The sequence below is a fragment of the Marmota monax genome, unplaced genomic scaffold, assembly GCF_021218885.2.
Source record: "Marmota monax isolate L192 unplaced genomic scaffold, Marmota_monax_Labrador192_F-V1.1 WCK01_AAM20220418_F8-fsc00030, whole genome shotgun sequence".
NCBI classification, from domain to species: domain Eukaryota; kingdom Metazoa; phylum Chordata; class Mammalia; order Rodentia; family Sciuridae; genus Marmota; species Marmota monax.
In genome coordinates this window covers 3877548-3897513 of record NW_026691988.1, presented here as the reverse complement: position 1 = coordinate 3897513, position 19966 = coordinate 3877548, and the positions used below count along the sequence as shown (strand labels likewise).

Here is a 19966-nt window from a genome sequence, read left to right as displayed (position 1 = left end):
GGCTCTGGCCCTTCAATATCTGCTGCCAATCACACTGAGACAATAAATATGGTTACCTCTTAGAATGTAATTCTGAGAGCCACATCCTCATACACTTAGTAGTTACTGATATGACTCACTTCCCTTAGTATTAGTTCATGCTCAGTTTTTATAACCACTGTAGTCCACCAATGGAAGCTTGAAGGGGCACTAGAGATGGAGCACTGGAGACTTGGTTATCATTGACACCTTCTATGACAAATCTCACTATCCCAATTCTATTCTATCATGTTTTACTGGACATTCTACAAAGGAACCGGAGATTAGTTTGCCTTGGGAGACCTACACAGTAATTTCTTCATGCATTTGCAGATTGAGATAATGGCTATATGTCTAAAAACATATTTCAGAAATCAGAAATAGGAAAGCTCTCAATGGACAAATATTTAATTGATGTCATTTCTAATTCTTGACGGAATGAGAAAAATCAAACAATTCCATTTGAAAAGAATTTCAGTTCATCCTGGCTATTAAATTCCCTTTTGAACATAGGATTAGATATTCAGATTATCAAGACAAATTTAGATAATGAAATAGTTAACTTTTCAGGCCAAAGTAAGTTAACAGTAAGTGCAAGTCCTGGATTTGGAAAATTCTCCATCTCTTTGCTAAAGACCTGCCTCAGAGAGTAAGAGAGAAGCTGAAGACATAATGCACCTTGTTTTTCAGGAAAAAAAGTAGATAATCTTTTTATAATCATGGCATTTTAGAGCTGGAATTAACAGATAAAAACATTAGTATTAGACCTAGTCCTCTAATTTTATGAGCGAGGGAAATGAAGCCCAGAAAATTCAGTGACTTACTCAAGGTCAAACAATATCAAGTTGTTTTTAATCATTTGGAGAAAAATAAAAACTTTAAGTCAATCAAATCATTACAAAAATGGAGAACATTGGAAATAAAAGAGGGTCTTGGTGAAGAGAGACAAAGAGAAGAAGTGCAGGGAATAAATAGTATGGGCCCTGGAGCTGGCCCTCTGGTTGTGTCCCTGGGCACTCAACTTCCTTTTATTATTACTTTATCAAGTGTGTGCAGAGCCAAGTGCCCTGATGCAGAAACACAGTGTTGTGATAAAGATGATAATAAAAACAAAACTTAAAATGATGTAAAGCCATTGAATGTTCTCACAGTAAATCTATAAGGTAGTATATAGGTCCATGGAAAACAAGATAACATATTATGAATGAAAAAGGTAAGGTAAACTTGCCTGAGATCACACAGTTGGTAAAAGATAGAGTCAGTTTCTAGGAAGTTTGATTCCAGAACTGGAAGGAGATCCTGTATTTCAGAGGATCTAGGGGCATATTAGTAGACGCTGGATCTGTCCAGTTCTCCTAAGCTCCTTTAGACTTCTGTCCTCTGCTGAGACTCAGAACCCAGTTCTGACAAATGCCACTTTAGAAATGGTATACACAAACAAATTTCCAAAGCACATAAGTTATATTCAAATGTGAAACAAATAAATTAAAAAAGATGAGCATGCTGCCAAAGAAAAGTATGAGGATCCACAAACCATGAGAATCCCTCCTACTGAAATACATAGATGTGTGGTAAAAACATCAAGCACTGAAAGGACCTGGGATAAGACAATCCACCAATGCTAAAGGTCAGAAAGAAAGTTGCTTCATCTAAGGATTTGCTGACAAGGTGTTTATCATTCACATTCTACTAACTGCAAAGGACTTACTCAGTTTATTGATATGAGGAATTAAAATACTCCATGTGTCTAAATATTCAGCTCTAAAGCCATCCATGGAAAACAAGATAACAGGTGGCAGGTCAAACCTGAAAATGGAAAACAAAAAGTTTATCCATGATTTTAATTGATAAAAACAAAAATATACTTTTCAGTACTACTTGTAATTCTCTGAATTAGAAAATGCTTAGAAAGGAGAGTAAGAAAAGTTCAGAGTCGAGTAGGAACCGTTGAATTTCAATGCAATTATGTTATGAAATTTAGAAAAATGTTTAGGAGATGTTTTATCTTAAAGTTCTACATATTTGACTTTGTATTCTAATATCTCAGAATATTAACATACTCCTCAAAAGCATTTCAATCTCTTCTTTTTAGACTGGTAGTTAAGGTAAAATGATTAAAGCTGGCTTTTGGATTATAGCTAAAGGCTATTGTTATTGTTGTTTAATTTAATACTTTTTCACTGTCTTTGAGTTTTATCCATATGACACACACGTACACACACACACACACACATATTCACAGGTGTATGTATATCCTGATAATTTTTTTCTAACTGAACTCAGCCATGTTGACATCACCAAGATCAACATCACTGGCACCCCAAAGTTGCCCCTGGTGCTTCCCTCTAGTCAGTAAACTCCACAAACCACAGCCTCAAGCAGGATGAGCAATATCTTGACTTCTAACAGCATAATTAATTGTACCTACTTTTGTACTGACATTTACATGTAAATTGAATGACACAGTATACATTTCGTTAAGTCTGGATTTTTTAAAATATTTTTTTAGTTGTAGATGAACATAGAGTATCTTTATTTTTATGTGGTGCTGAGGATGGAACCCAGTTTATCACATGTGAGAGGCAAGCGCTTTACCACTGAGCTACAGTCCCAGCCTCAAGTCTGTTTTTTTTTTACTTGACATTATGATTGAGATTAATCCATCTTGTTGCATATAGTTAAAGATCATTTTTCCAGTGCATGAACAGACCACAAACTTATTCATTCTATGTTTAACAGGGTGTTTTCCAAATTGGGGCTACTATGAATAGCAGATATGAACAGAGTAAATTTGTTTTAAATTCCAAATACAATGAACACAAAGGAATATACAAAAGAAATTATTTTCAACTCTGCTCAAGCAGTTATACAAATAAAATTCTAATAAAAACATACAAACATACTTGCCTAAAAATTTTGGCTAGAATACGTCTTAAATTTATGATAAATTACCTAAATATGATGAAAAAGAAAGTTCTGAATGCCTACGCCAAATAAAAATTAGACAGTTATGTCTGTGCTTTAGACATGCTTGAGTAAAGCTAAAGGAAAAAAAAACAGTGTCTCCATTTAATTTCACACTGCAAAATAAATTGTGAGAAGCATCTAAAGAAAAGGTCTATTAAACTTCTCAGATTACACATTTATTGTAGAGTATTTCATTTAACAAATATCTGAGTCAGACATTCTGCTAGATGCTTAGAAAAAGAGGCAGAGAGGAGTTGCAGTCCTTGTCTAGGGTATAAAATTCAAAAGTAAAACAGGGTAGTTGAGGGCTAGATTTGAGTACAGGTTGTGATTCAAGTGTATAGAAGGATGTCAAACTCAAGCTCTGTAAGGTGAGAGCAGGCTTTCCAGGAGGCGTGACATGAGCTAAGTCCCAAAGAACTAACAAAAATAACTTGAAAACGGGACTAATGTTTTAATCAGGGATATATTCTGTGCAGAAGCCCATCTGAGAGATTCAAAACGTGCAACAACATGTGAGTGTCAAAAATCACTGGATTGGACTGAGGTTGTAGTTCAGTGGTAGAGTGTTTGCCTAGCACATGGGAGACCCTGGGTTTGATCCTCAGCACCACATAACGATAAATAAATAAGATCATTGTGTCCATCTACAACTAACAATTTTTTTAAAAAATCATTGGATTAACCTAAAAAAGCCAGACACAAGAGAACATATGGTATAATTCCATTGGTATGAAGTTCTAAAACAGGAATCTATAGTGATAGAAATCAGAACAGGGATTGCCTTGGGGGAGTAGAGGGTGAAAAGAGACATAAAGCATCCTTTTGTGATGGTGGGAAATATTCTCTATCTTGCAAATATTAGATTATAGGGAATTTCCAAACACTTAAAAGATGTGAGCATTTCAACATATACACTTAAGATATGAGCATTATGTATGAATTATATGTAAGAATTTAAAAATTAAATAATGAACTACAACATGAAGTAATTTCATCAAAAAACTAAGTGTCCTGGTGTAATTTACATTAGAAATTATCTATTTTTTCAGTCTTTGGCATAATTCTGATTAAAATTTTATGTTCACAAATGTGTTATCAAAATAACCCTATAGAGGATTGCAAGTTCAAAGCCAGCATCAGCATAAGTGAGGCTCTAGGCAACTCAGTGAGACCCTGTCTCAAAATACAAAATAGGACTGGGGATGTGTCTCAGTGGTGGAGTGCCCCTAAGTTCAATCCCCAGTAACCCCTTAACACCCCCACAAAAATAACCCTACAACTTAAAGACAAGGTCAACCATCCATGGGACCACAGGTGGGATCCAAAGATCTAGTACATCTCTTTCTTAATGTCCTCCCTGCCTCTCTAAGCTTGCTACTCAGAGCTCCAGAGCACATTTATACACTGCTACCATGAATGTCCTTGTAGTTCAAACAGCCTTAATTATCTCCTCAGGCTACATTGCTAAAGATGAAATTTTCTGATATAAGGACAAATTCTCAAAGGAGACTAAAATATTTTGTCATGATTCTCTTCATGGCAGTTTTTATCAATTTGTTCTTCCAAAATCAAGACAAATGGCTGTTACTTTGTACAAATAATGGTGTATTGATAATTTTATGGAATGAATTGGTTAACTTCCTTTCATTTTAATTGCTCTAATTTCCAGTAAAGTTGATTGTTACATCTGCATTACTTTTATTATCTACAATGAAGCTTGAATAAGGGCACTCCATATACAAGAATTGTCATCTTGCACCTATTATTTCACATCACCATTAGCAAAAAAAAAAAAAAAAAAAACCAATAGAATTGGGACACACCTCTAGTTTATCAGTGAGACAGAGAAGATCAAATAAGTTACCCAAGGTTTCCCACTGCCAGGAGAGATAGAGCTAGGCTATTGGTCTACATCAGCCTGACAAAAGAGCCCACAATTTCTTACTATACTTGGATCACTAGTAAAATAATAAGACACACAAACAAGCAAACAGAAATGCTATTTAAATGTCCAGCAAGAAGGGTCTATCTTCTTCCAAATATCAATAAGAGGGAGAGTCTTAGGGTCATACACACAAAAAATTCTTCCCCTCTACCTCTTCTGTCAGTTGCACAGTGCCGCAGCTTCAGACTATCATTTGAGAGAAGCACCAAGCCACAGAGACTCTAGGGCCTTGCTCCCAGAGTTGACTTCCTGCCTCCAGCAATCATAGCAGTGTAAACTGGGGGCAAGGTGCTTCACAGCTATATGCCTCCATTTTATTAAATGAATGACATGGCATGGAATATAGATAATAGAGCCTACTTCACAGGATTTTTATAGGAATAATATAACATGAAAAATGACTCTGTGTAAAGTACGTACCAGTACCTCATAAGAACTATATAAATATTAGCTGTCATCATTATTATTATTATTATTATTATTTTAGTACTGGGAATGAAACCAAGGACCTCATGCATGCTAAGCCTGCGCTATACCACTGAGCTACATCCCCAGCCCACCTGTTATCATTATTATGCTTTTGTCAGAGATGAATTGTCAGTGTAATTTGGACCCTGAGAAAAGTCCGTCTGAATCTATGCTAATTAGTTCTGGGAACAACTTAATAGGTTAAAATGTCAGGTTCATCTAAATAAAATAAGTGACTAAAGAAGAATCCCACTAGAAAAATATTAACTTTTTGAGTAACTAGTGTGTACCATACACCAGAATTAAAGTTAGACTATTGTTTTAGAAGGTAGCAAATATTTTCACTTTCTTAGACCACTTAATTCTCACATGAAATCTTCTGAACTTGGCATTATTATTATTATTATTCAATTTTATATATGAAGCTCAGAGAAGTTACTATTGCCAAGACCCACAGGCAAAACCAGAACTCCAACTCAAATCTCTTTTTTATTCTAAATCCTTTGCTCTTCCACGCATAAGCTGCTAAAGAAGACAGCTAGATCTGAGGATTGGGACAAACCAAAGTAGCATGGTACAAAAACAGATGCATTTTATCCATCAATAAGAAAAAATTCTTAAGATTCTTAAATTTAATTGCAAGGATGAAAGGCCCTACAGATGGGAGGTTAATTAGTTAACGAGCTATATGCCAAGCAGAAGAAAAGTCCGTTTTACATTCCTGAATGTATGTTAAAACTTTTAACTCAAATTCCATCCCAACCCCCTAGGTGCCAACACATCCTACTTGCAAACCCCACCTCCTATTCCAGAAACAGCAAGTAGATTGCCCTCCTGCTCTAAAGGTTGACACTCTGCTTAATCTCTCCAGTCTTTTTCATTGCCAATGTACGTTCAATGTGAACAACCTGTGCCTTCCTTCCCCAAATTTTTAGGCTCACTTTAAACTCATGGGCTCAAGCAATCTCTGTGCCTCAGTCTCTAAATAGTTGGAAATAGGCCACTGTATGGTTCTGTACACATTTTTTAAATGAAATAATGCTATTTTTTATGTGTTCAGCCAATTCTTCCTAAAATCAGGTATACTTCTTACTTCTTCTTCCACCTCACTGTCATGCTTCCATTGCTGGGCCCAGAAAAGTGTGAAGGGCATGGTGGACAAAGAAAGGAATGAAAATATACCCCTGCTTGGAGGCATTCTGGACATCTTCAAACCTGGGAAAAGCTGTGCAAGCAGCTGTCATAAACATATGAAGGAGAAGCATGGGTTGAATGGCTGTGAGGCGGAGGGTATTAACCTCACATGTTCTTTACCTGTGCTCACTCAATGAGGCCCACCTCATCCATATTATAGGATCTTCCTTATCCTATATGACCTTCTGTGAACCTCGTCCCCATCCCTCAGTAAGAAGAAATTCATAGTGCCAAGATATTAACAGAAAAATGTTCTAGCAGAAGTATTTTCAATCTAAATTCCAGTACTAACCATAGAACCTTGGGAATGTTACTTAATATTCTAACCAACTTTTAAGTCAATGTTGGGAACCATAAATATACTAAATTAACATAAAGAACTTTGAAAATGTTAAAGCCAACAAGTCTATTGTCTTTGAATCCACAAGGAATCCAATCTTTTTTAAACTATTCTGTTTTGAAAAATAAATAAAGGAAATGCCACTCTGTTTCTCAATTACTGTCCCATGTGCCAGCTATCAAAGAAAAGAAATTCCCAACATCACTCGTGCTCACCCTTCTGGACACTGAGTCTGCTCAGCTGTGGTGCAGCCTTCTTCCACCCAAGAAGTTTTTCCTGCAGAGCAGAAGATCAAAATCTTCAGACTACTGTACCACACACAAAAAAGGGAAGCAAGTATTCAGTGGACATGATCTTCCTGAACTGCTTAATAGTGTCACTCCAATAACTAAATTCTTCCAAAACATATAAGTTGTTATTTCACAAGTTGGCAAGGACTGTGCCAATAATAACTTGCAGAGATCCATAATCTGTACCAATTGAATGCCAGGAAGCCAATCTACTGAGGAAAAAAAACCAGGGATTCCTTCAGCTATAAAGGGACATTTCCTTTTTTTTTTTTTTTTGGTTAACAATTTTTCAAATTCCCTACCTCCCCATAGACAATATCTTCTCTAGAAGCTGCTAAAATAAGTCAGTTTAATAAATATAAATATACAATCTAGAGAAAAGAATACATGGAAAAAGAAATAACTAGTGGAAATAATTATATCAAGTGGGCAAAATTTAACAAATGATTAAAATCTTAACAACAACAAAAAAGTTCTTGCTTCATGGATATTTCTCCTTTTAGTGCATTCCAGCTAAATAATAAAGTGGAAATGATAGAGGATGAATGTCACCATTTGCAACCCTGAATGGATCTAGGAATAATTTTCAATGTCTAATATTCCCAAAACAACACAAGTAGACATGATGGACCTCTGGATGGAAGTAGCACTGTCATGTACAAAGTAACTTGCAAAAAAAGAAAGAAAGAAAGAAATGTATAAATTACATCTTAATCTCAACAGTCCTCTGGATCTACCAATTTTCAGGAAATGTATGGTATGATAAATTTCTTAAATCACAAAGGATGCAATCAGCAAAATTTAGAATGGAAAATTTTATTGGAAAAATGACCCCATTTCTCCAATTGCAAGTGGGAAAAAGAAGAGGGAAGCATATATTTTTAAAGGGCTTAAAATATATCAGTCAGTTGTAATAAATAGCATCTATTTGGATCCTGCTTCAATCTTTTAAAAAAATATTAGGAGACAAGGAGAAGAATTTGAACACTGGGTATTCAATGACCGTAATTAATTATTAATGATGTTTTTAGGTGAATGAATGGTATCATAATTTTGTTAAATCCTTATCTTTTTTACATACATTCTGAAACTAATTGCAAATGAATGATGTTAACTCTAGTATTTGCTTTGAAATGATCTAAAATTTTGAAAGAGAAGTGGAGGAAAATGAGGAGTATATTTTGTTAAGAAAAACTCCCAAAAGAAACAGGCAAAAGTAGGACTAATCACTAGATTTTGTATTAATGTAAAGCTTGAAATTATCTAAAAAGCTTATCTATGTTTATTTAATTACCTAGGTGTATTATCTTTATCTAGATTACTCATTATTACTCATTTTACAACTCAATGAGAATTGTAGTTAATAGAAAACAAGCAGCAATAAACAACAATTGAATCTTGTTTGATAGCAAATAGATTTTTCTGTAGAAGCACAAATAATTTCTATCATACCAAAAGCTAGAATTTTAGTGATTTTTTTCCAACTTTCTTTCAGTCCTCTATTCATTTAATCTCTTTGATTCTCTTTGAACAGGCTTTACATTCTAGTTGGCTATCTCATTAAGAGTTAGTAAATCTTTGACTTGCTCACTTTACATTTATCTTAAAGTCATGTTATCTTTTTGAAAATTATGTTTTGTCAACATGAGATAGACTTGGCCATGACTAAACATGTTTTTTTTTGTGAGAAAAACATCATGCTATTCTATCTCTGCAAATGGTAGAAATATATCAGAAAGTTTTTAAAAATTCTAAGTTTAACTAAAAATATAAAAGTAATTAGCTTGTTATAGTCGTGTTTTGTGATTAAAACAAAAAAATGATACAAATTCCCTCAATATCTCTGGAGATACAATTTTGACCAAAAACAGTTAACATTTTTCAGTCTAAGGAATGGAATCCTTAGAGTAAGAAAACATTTACATTTATATTTAAAATAAACTAAACTTATTAAATTAACCCCATTGGATTAACCAAAGAGTGGTAATGATAAATTTCAACACTAGTAGAAATAGACAGCTAGATTAACTCTTTCTGTTGAAGGGGAATGAAGAGAAGGGAGGGGAGGTAGGAATAAGAAAGACAGTAGAATGAATCTGACATAACTCTCCTATGTACATATATGAATACACCACAGTGAATCTCAACATCATGTACATCCACAAGACTGGGATCCTAATTAGAATAAGATACATACCATGTTTTTATAAATATATCAAAATAGATTCTACTGTCATATATAACTAAAAATAACAAATAAAATTTTAAATAAAAGATAAAATCTTGCTGTATGTTTTGACCTGCCATCCTGTATGTTTAGAACGTGCCATCCCATATCTCGTACCACAAGTGTATCTAATATGGTCATTGGAATGAAAATGATCTTAGTTCCAAGACAAAGAAGTATAAGCTTTTTCCTGTCTTTTCTATACCTTGTGATGGTTTCCTTTCCTCTATTGTGTATAAACCATATTTCCTCCCATAGTAAACATATTTGATCATTTCTTTGATATATGGAGTAGTAACTAAAAATTATCTGACTTTTCATTTTTGCAGCCCAGGATAGCTCTAGAAAACTCAGGGTTCCACTGAACTCAGAAGCAAATCCATCAACATCCTTCTGCTTACCTTGGCAAACACTCTTGTAGTTAGCACAGCAGTCTCGCTTCAGCAAACAGTCCTCTGCACAGGAGCAAAGACTGGCCACCTTTCTGCTTTCCCCACAACGAGATGAACTGCATGACCATATTTGAGCTGTAAAATTATGCAATTCAGTTCTGGGCATTTATCTTAAGTATCCAATTCAAAAGGTACAAATTTGATGCATTTCTCCATGTGTTTTTATAAAACAGTCAAATTCTTGTGTTATCTGCATTAACAAATGAAAACATATTAAAGAAGAAGCAATCTATTCCTTAGCATGAGGGCAGAGATAAATGCAGCCCTATAAGCTGCAACCCTGATCCCCTCACAGATGCACTCTGAGTTTAGAAAAGCTCTAAACATGGGTCCTATTTCCACCCAAGGGTAAAAATTTCCCATGGTGAAACTCCATTAGTCTTGACGAGTCATGGCTACCCAAGAGCAGCTTTGTCCAGCCTTGTCTAAGGACAGCCAGCTAGGAAGAGACAGTGGTGATAATAATTCAAGGAGCATATCATTCATGTCTTTAGGGCCACAGGCAAGTCAGATAGAAGTGGTGGGACAACTCCAACTACACCTTTGGTGTTCTTCCAGGCTTTGTACTTAGTGTGAGAGAAGTTTAAATAAATCCCATTGCTAACATCAACATGAAGCTGAAGGAAAGCTGTTTCCCATTGCCACCTGCTAGGAAACAATGACTAAAATCAACATCAGCCTGTGCTTAAACAAACACGTTGGATAGGTGAATGCTGGGTGTGTCCACTGTGCATAGAGTTCTTCATTCCCAGTCATTTATTACTTAGAAAGAAGAGATCTGGGGAGATAAAGTAAAGGGAGTACAGATAGCTATCTATAGAGAGTTATCCCCTCCCTTTTACACTTTTCAGAAAACATAATGTAAAGAATTCTACTATTCCAATCTTCACTCTTATCCAACCACTAGCTGCCCTCCACCTTCCCTGACTATTTAGAGAATTAAATACTAAAACTATGTCTTCTATCTGGTGGATAGTGTTTCTCAAATTGTGCTTTGAGAAGTGCTGGCAGCAGAATGATTAAGAATTATAATTTTCAAATCTTAAGAACCTTGAAATTTAAAACCAACTGCAAATGAAACTAAGATGTTTATCTCAAGCTATAGTAAAATCCACTGGGATTTACATAATTACATGGCATTTCATCCTGTAGATAGTTGTCCTTTTATTTCAATCAACTAAAGTGTGGACTCTGTTGATCTGTAAAGGGTGATTGGTAGTAACAGACTCTGTATAAAAGGTGGTATGGAGTGAATTGTGCTCCTAGAAAGATGCTGAAGTCCTAACCTCCAATATCTCTGAATGTGATCTTATTTGGAAATGTGTCCAGATTACACACAGATAATCAAGTAAAATGAAATCATCAAGGTTGGTCCTAATCTAGTATGACTGATGTTCTTATAAAAAGGAGAAATTTGGATACAGATACACACAGATACAAGACTGTGTGAAAAGACACAGATTTTGTGAAGATGAAAATTGAGTTTGGAGTTGTGCCACTATCAGCGAAGGAATACCACCAACCCACCAGAAGCTAGAGGTCTGGCAAAGAAGAGATTATCCCTCACAGCCTTCAGAAGGACATAGATCTTCCAATATCTCGATCTTGGACTTCTAGCTTCCAGAAACTTCCAGACAATGGATTGCAGGTTTTTAAACTACTAGGTTTGTGGTACTTTGTTGTGGCAGTGCTAGGAAACTTGTACACAAGGTATGTAGGTAAAAATTTGGATATGCATTAATGATAACACAATCAAGGTGATAAGTTTTTCTTGAAACTCATACTTGATTCCACACAGACGCTTATAAAGTCCCAGCAGCAATCCATTCGGTCTCTACACCCTTCATCACACCGGCAGCCCAACTTTCCTCTAAACGATGAATCAAAGCATTTTCTCCTGCAGCTCTCTGTAAAATAAAGGACATAAAGATGGTACTATTTAGAAGTTAACCTGTATCTCATTCGCAGATGGTAAAAACACATAAAAGTACTTAGCACAGGCTAGCAAAAACAAATTAGATGCTTTTTATGTTCAGTATTATCTGCCAGTGAACTGTGTTAAATAATGAGACACTGGTATTACAAGGAACACATGGAAGCACACAGTGAGTGAGATGATTCCATTGAGTCTTGGGAAAGGGATCAGGATTATTTAAGCAAAGAAAGGCCAATTTGGAGAACAGCACATAAGACACAATGGCTGAGGGGTAGGATTAAAAGGTAAAGATGGGGAGAGGAAAGCTGCAAAGGCCATATTAAAGAGGCTTGAAGCCCAAACTTTGGTAATGAGAAGCTCTTAAAGAATAAGCAGAGAACAAGTAATTAGATCTGTGTTTTATGTACTTATTCTGGAAAATAGGTGAAAGAAGAGACCTCTCTGACCAAGACATTCAAAACCAAAATGATAAGGGCCTAAAGAATATTGTAGAAGTAGAAACAAAGAACTTATAAATGAGCTTTCAGAGAAATTAGAGTGCAGTTAAGAGGAGGACAGATTTATATAAAGAGTGAAGAAGGAGAAAGAGGCAAGAATGCCTTCCAAGATGTTGGGCAAGGACCTGAAGGAAGGTAAGGTCAGTTTTGCTGGACATCCAAGCAGACAGATACCCAGAAGGGAATCTGTATATTTGGATCTGAAGCTCAGGAAAGAGCGAGATAAAAATAAAGATACTAATTTTTGGAGTCCTCAGTATATTAGCAATAATAAGCAATGAGAACACCATTCTCACTGTGAAGTCCTCATTAAAAAGTGTGTACTCAGCTAAATACAATTTCTCCTTGCCATGAATTACTATTGATGCTTTTTACCTATAATTTTCTGTGATACTCATTACTCCCTTTGTACCCCATTGAAGGCAAGGAGGGTATAAATGGTAAGACTGGGACAATTCAACTATGTGTACCTTGTCCCCATCTCTTGAAAACCATTACATAGTTTTAAATTTATATGTTTATTTATTACATACATATTATTTTAGAATCATTATGTTCCCTAGTCATTGAGATAAAATGATAAATAATGCAGATAGTTATATAGACTTTATAGTAATAAAATATTTTTAAGAAATGGTAGTGATAGGCCCAGGTACAGTGGCATATTCTTGTAATCCCAGTGACTTTGAGAGGCTGAGGCAGAAGAGTCAAAACTTCAAGATCAGCCTCAGCAACTTAGTGAGGCTCTCAGCAACTTATCAAGGGCCGGTCTCAAAATAAAAAAAATAAAAAAAAAAGACTGAGGATGTAGCTAAGCAGTAAAGTACCCCTGGGTTCAAAACCCAGTACCAAAAAAAAAAGAAAGAAAGAAAGAAAAAAAAAAGAAATAGTAGTGACAAAGCAACAATGAATACTATATGGAATTAGGACAACTAGTTAGCTATACGGGGAGAGAAGACATCTTAATATTCTTACCTAATGACAAATACAAAAATTAATATTAGAGGCCTAACAAAATATAAATGTCTCAGGAGTCAAGTATCAATTTTAAAATGCATAAGAGAGGTGAAAGAGGAGGAAGATCAACGTGAGAGGCACAGAAAGTAAGGGCCCTCACATAATGTAGCTCCTCAACTCAGACTCCAAAGGAGACAAAACAGAACTCATATGCTTTTCAAAGTTCTAAAACAGAAGTTTATTTAGCTTTTGAGAAACGAGGTCATTTTTCACTAATAAATTAATGAGATATGCTGTTGTTTATGTAAATGTATAACATCTATGAAGGTTACATGATGACTTGAAATAAAGGGCTTAAAATGTAAATTTAAAAAAGAAAAAGATAAAGGAAAGAAAAAAAGCAGCACTCCAGACTCAAAGACTCACAAGCTAGAGGAATTTAGTGGTGACTTTGGTATCAAAATAGACACAGGGCTAGGGTTATGGCTTAGTGGTAGAGTGCTCACCTAGCACATGCAAGGCCCTGGGTTCAATCCTAAGCACCACATAAAAATAAATAAATAAAATAAAGGTATTTTGTCCAACTACAAAAGAAAATAGCCACAGAGGAAGACAGTACAATGAGAAAAGGAACAAGCCTTACTGTGAAATCTAAACAGACGGTCAGAAGACCTTTGAGGAGAGCAGGATGGCATTCGACATGAGATAAAAATCAAAATAAATAAGATAAAACCTTGGTTAACAAGGAAATGACACAGGAGGCCAAAGAGTTGAGACACACACACACACACACACACACACACACACAATTAATATTCAGATCCTCTAAAGGAGATATTCCACAAACACAAAAGTAAACTACAATAAAAAAGAAAAACACCATTCAGCATGCTCTCAGAAATAAAAATATAACAGTAGCAATGAAAACCATAGCAGAGACATGTGGTAGGCACAATTAAGATCCTCAAGAGGACTCCATATCCTAAGCACTGCTACCAAGAAGTTGTTGACTTATATAATACATGGACTTTACAAATGTAAGTAAGGCTACTAATTGACTGATCTCCTGGAAGCCAAGAATAGAATGGTAATTAATAGAGGCTGAGGTGAGTAGGAGGGAGAGAGGGAAAGGGAAAGGTTGATCATTAGGTACTAAGTTACAATCAGAACCAAGAAATTCTGGAGTGCTATTGCACAGTACAGTGACAACTGATAAGAATAATTTCCTGTATATTTGGGAAAACTAGAAGACAGGACTTTGAATGTTTTCACCATAAGGAAATGATAAGTGAGAAGTTAGCTAGGTTTACCCTGATTTGAACATTATACAATACATACATGTATCAAAACATCACATGGTACCCCATAAATATGTACAATTTGTGTGTTTTTATGCACGTTAAATTTTTTTAACTAAAAAACAGGTATACCTCAAAATGTAAACAACAAATGAAGATGATATTATTTTTAAAAGCTGCAAAATTGATTAGACAAAAATGTTTGAGCAGCAAATATTATTACATCAAATTGCCTACCAAGTTTCCCTGGGGAAAGTTCACATGAAGAGATCAGTAAGGTTAAGAGATGTGAAAGATCCTAGAGAGATCATGAGCAATGTAAAAATGATTACAAATTAGAAAAGCACCAAATTTCTTAAAAGCAACACTGCAAACGAAGAGACTAAAAGGTAATGTCTTCAAATCTACAGAGGAAAATTATTTTCACCTTAGAATTCAATATCTAGGCAACCTACCCAATGTTAGATTAGGATGTCAAAGATGCATTTAGATAGGCAAGGACTCTAGTTTTATCTTCTATGCATCCTATCTTAGGAAGCTACCAAGGACATTCTGTAGTAAAATAAGGAAGTAAAGCAAGAAAAGGAGACTTAATGAACACAATCTGCAACAAAACAGACAGGCTGATGTTAGAAAACACTGGCCATATACCAAGTCCAAAAAGCAACCAACATGGATGTGATTAACAGGACAATGAAAGAAGTTAAAATAAAAGATATTAGTCTATATCCAAACTTTTTGTGGTCAAAAACATAATGCCAAGGGTTGGTGGTAATATGTGATAAAGGTAGGGTAGGCTGTGGAAAGTGGGCTAACTGGAGTGAAGAATGGTGAATACTGTCCAGAGGTGGAGCTTAGAGAAACAGAGGTGGTAGAAGATAAATAATAAAGGGGATAAAGATGCTAAATGCTAAGGAATATTAAAAAGGATGAATATGGCAAAAGAGAAGCTAGGAAAGGGAAGAGAATGATGCCACAAAAAGACTGAGATGGAGGAAGAGAAAAAGGTAAAATGACCCTGGGCAGTCAACCAGTACTGAAGAAAGAGTGTGAGTGAAAGAGCTGAAAGATTTTATTCAGAGATTAATACATGCCTTTTGCAATCAATTTATGCAATTTTGAAGATAAACTTGCCAAGAAATGATGCCCATTTTTGAGCACTTAGATCAGCAAACTACTACTAAAATGGCCTGCCAATATTCATTAGAGTAAGGACTAGCACCACTGCTTAGAGACACCACAGTCAAGTGAATAAGAGAGGACAGCGATGTTCCAGCTAATATTTGCCTTTCCAGTTTTACTGGATCCTCATATTATAAAGGGGAATAGAGTATTAATTCTCAAGTGAAAGCCTGACCAAAAAGTTGTCAGTTGACCTCTCCAAGTGGTCCCCTACTGAAAAGCACCAACACTTTTCCCCCAGAGTTAAGATAGAAGTTATCAGTCAAACTGAAAGGAGTAATGAATGTTCTAACAACTGCTCCTGCTTCATCCTAGTAAAAATACCTAAATAATAGATTAAAAAATGAAAGAAAATGCTTTTTAGAGTCACTCATAAATGATGTGTTTATTAGGCATACTAATGGGATACAGAAAAATGGATGTGAAGTGTTTATATATTGGGGGCATGCATTTCCTATTTTTCTTTGCTTCTTATGAAACAAAATTTTCAAAGTTTTACTATATTTCATCACATAATTGTCACTACCACATTAACATACATTCATAAGTATCCCATTCATCCTAACCTTGAACCAAAGACAGCTTAGTAATAAATAATTTCTAAGTAATAGGGGAACAATGAAAAGAGAAATTTCAGAAAAAAAAAAGCTTTACATAATGGTCACACCCCACTTTTTTGCAAAAAGAAAAATTAGCATAAAATCTGCAAATACTATGGTGAAACAGAGCATTATACACCACTTTTCAAGATTTGGCACTGCCTAACCAAGATATAATAAGATTTCAGAGATGGAATAATATTAATATGGTATCAAGGTACAGGACAGGTGGCAGGAGGTCCTAGAGGTAGGACAGCAAAGGCTTCCAAGTCCAAGAGGCTGTACATTTTGTCATCAGATATATACAACTACAGTAGGAGTAGAACAGAAAGTCTGTGGTCAATTATCAAAGTTCTCTGTACTGGAATAATACTTGTGCAGGAGCTTTTGTGTGAGGACAGAAGAATAAAGTCCAGAAATGATAGTGGACAATGTTAAACACAGATGGGGGTTTCTGGGGAGTGAGGTGTGAGAAGGGAAAGGACTGGAAGGAAAACTAGGCATAGAGGAGAGAAGAAACTTGGGTGAAGACAAGTTTTTAATGGATTAAGGCCAGGAGAAACAAGAAATAAGAGAATGTTTTGGGGAAAAAGAGAACAAAAGGCTGACTGGTATACCTTCATTGTCTTGTGCCCTGAGTCCAAGTCCCAGGCCTAATCCAAGTGACAGGATCACCAACAAAGCAAGAAGAACCTATTACAAAAAAGGAAAAGTCACCTTTATAATTTTTTTTAAATATACGAAGTTATAAATAACCACAGTCACAGTGAATATTAAGTACCCACAACATTTGAGATCCAATAATGATAGAGGTACATTATTTGTTTAATCACCCCAAATAGGAAAGATTTGTAAAGAGTTTTAAAATACCATTTATTGTATATCTCCATGTCCAAACACTTTCATAGTTCAAATAAAATGAGCTTAACCCCAAATTAAATTAATTGAGAATTAAAACCATAAGATCCTTTTGCCTTTGCCATTTTTCTTTTTTCTTGTGTGTTTTTTTTTTTTAATTTTATTAATTCCAGTGGGGGGTCTCACTATGTTGCCCAGGATGCTCTCAACTCATGGCTTCTAGCAATCCTCCTACCTCAGCCTCCCAAATAGCTGGGACTATAGGCACACACCACCACACCTGGCTTCATTTTGTTTTAACTAGGCATCGTGGAAATCATTTCTAGTAAGGCACTCCAGGATTCAGCACATGTGTTGTTATGGAAACTTAACTTGGCAGGGGAAGAATTGACTGTTGATGGGGGACAGATTTCCACACAATAATAACAAAGCAAGAACTCAAGGGACAGTGGGGTGGTGTTGAAACTGAGGCAGCAAATAGAAGACCTGTTTCCCCAAAAGTTTGATGGTGAAGGGAAAAAACAGAGCAATAAAATCAGAGCTTTTTATTTTATTCATTAAGACAAAGGTGATCCTGCCACATAAAAAGACAAGAATGAGAAGACAGACAAAAAAAAAAAAAAAAGACTCTCTCTAGAATTTAATTAAATTAGGATAAAATCAATAGTTTAAAAAAAAGGTATGATTATTTAGTATCTCAGCCTCTGGCCTTAAAATGTTCATGCAATAAACAAGTGACTTGGGGGGTAATTGTAATCATGCGAAAAAGTCAGTGCTGCAAGGTTTCTGTTGGGAAGCCAACTTTTAATTAAACATTAACCTATGGTTACTCAAATTTCTTACTTGTAGAATATGATTACAAATGTTAACTTGCATTGGAGTTGTCATAGGAATCAAGCTGAATTTTAGCATTTGTCATAAAGCTAGAAAGCTAAAATTAAGAACTGTACTTACGATACAAATTATTTTGTATTTCTTGACAGTGTTCTTCTTAGCAGGCTCTTCCGTTGCTAAAGTTAGCATAGAATCCATTGTTCCAGACTCTGCATAAACCTGTTTGGCCAGAAGAGAGTGGTGTTCCTTCTTTCCTCTAGTCTGTAAAGAGAAACCACACTGAGTTACATAGCTGTGCCTGACTTTTAAAGAGCTCAGCTCTTTATTGATTGCGTAATCTAGAGAGGATAAAAATATTGTAGTAATTGTAGTGCCAAAAGGTTCAAGTCTGTTACTAGGACATTGTTTACAACTGTCCTTTTTCTCCTTATAATTCATAGTAAATGCTAATCAAGATCTATGTAATGAGAATGATATAATAATCAAATTTGAATACAAGCTTATCATTTATTTTCCTTAAAAATAACTCCAAACAACTCTTGTTACAGGTAGTTTCTACATTTTATATATACTTCATGCTACACAGTCAAAAACTAACATTAAAAATATGGTTTTGACTATAGTAGTAATTCTGAATTTATACTGAACCAATATAAACTGCTTAATTCTTTGAAAATTATGTCTCATATTTTATAGGGCTCAAAATTGAAGACACATTTTGAAACACATTATCTCACATTAAACTTGACAATATTCCTTCTAGTCATTTTATTCCTATTTCTTAGATGAGTAAATTAAGGCTCTCATTATTTAAATTATGTGACTTATTTGTCCAAAGTCACATATTTAGTAAATGCCAGAATTACAAATTAAACCCATCTTCTAACTCCCTAAATCTAAGATATTTTTCACTAATTAACTAAACTTATTTTCTTATTAATATAGACCAGGGCATCTTAATACATGTACTATGTGCTGAGATGAGGTTACAGGTTTATGATGTAAGGAGCTAAATTAATAGCAGGATGCCAAAAAGTTTTAGTTAATAGTGAGCACTAAACTCTTCTATTTTCAGTGACCCTAAGCCAGTGATTTTCAGTGTGGTACCATGGAACATTGATCCCATGATAACTGCCTTGGTCAAATAAACCTTGAGAACACTTCTCAAATGTAAAGATTATAAAATTCCCATATGCTGCAGTATATCCTTTGGAAAACACTAAGTAAACTTTTTCCAACCCCAAAAGCAGTGAAAATAAACAAATTTATTTGTCTATTGTATAATGCTTCATAAATGTTAAGGACATTCTGGAAAACATCTAAATCCTCTTTTTCTGTTATTGAAGTAACTCCCTTAGGAAAAAATCTGCAGCATAAGAGCCAGGTTTCCTTGTATGGCTTTGAGGGTTGTGATACTTTCTATCACTCTTATAGTCCAACCTGCCCATCACTTCCAACTCTACCAACAAGCCTACTCAGCAGAAGCACTGGCATTAGTTGCTGAAACAAAGGAATTGTTTGAGAACTATAAGATTCCACAGAAATCATCAAATCCAGGGTCTTGAACACTTTTTTTCCAGGGACCCTAGTGAATTGTCAGGTTAAACAAACAAAAATATATTGGAATACTGTTAGCATAAAGTTCTCCACACTGGATAGCTTATTAGTATTCAGAGATAGGATTTTTGTTGCCGTTGTTGTTGTTGTTTGTTTGTTTTCTAATTCTGAAGCCCAGGCTCTTTGGGTAAAATTAGAACTTTCCATAGTTTTGCTAAGGCTTCAGAATTTTTAAAAATATCCCTCCAAGTGATATTTTATGCAGTAAAGGTCAGTCTAAATACTTTGCCTTAAATAGTGCATTTTAAAATTCTCTTAGGCAAACATTCACTCTATGCTAATCA

The 19966-nt window shown here is 35.1% G+C and overlaps 1 protein-coding gene across 3 annotated transcripts in view; it reads right to left on the bottom strand.

Annotated features, from left to right (window-relative positions):
* Enpp3 (ectonucleotide pyrophosphatase/phosphodiesterase 3) overlaps positions 1 to 19966 on the bottom strand; it is a 95405-nt gene that overhangs the window by 60083 nt on the left and 15356 nt on the right. For all 3 annotated transcript variants that reach the window (XM_046449615.2, XM_046449621.2, XM_046449606.2), the window contains 6 exons: positions 18186 to 18326; positions 16991 to 17066; positions 11689 to 11811; positions 9854 to 9979; positions 7151 to 7211; positions 1727 to 1824 (listed from right to left, as the gene is read on the bottom strand). In XM_046449615.2, the coding sequence (XP_046305571.1) occupies positions 1727 to 1824; positions 7151 to 7211; positions 9854 to 9979; positions 11689 to 11811; positions 16991 to 17066; positions 18186 to 18263 (562 nt within the window). In that variant the 5' untranslated portion in view covers positions 18264 to 18326. The remainder of the gene's footprint in view (positions 1 to 1726; positions 1825 to 7150; positions 7212 to 9853; positions 9980 to 11688; positions 11812 to 16990; positions 17067 to 18185; positions 18327 to 19966) is intronic.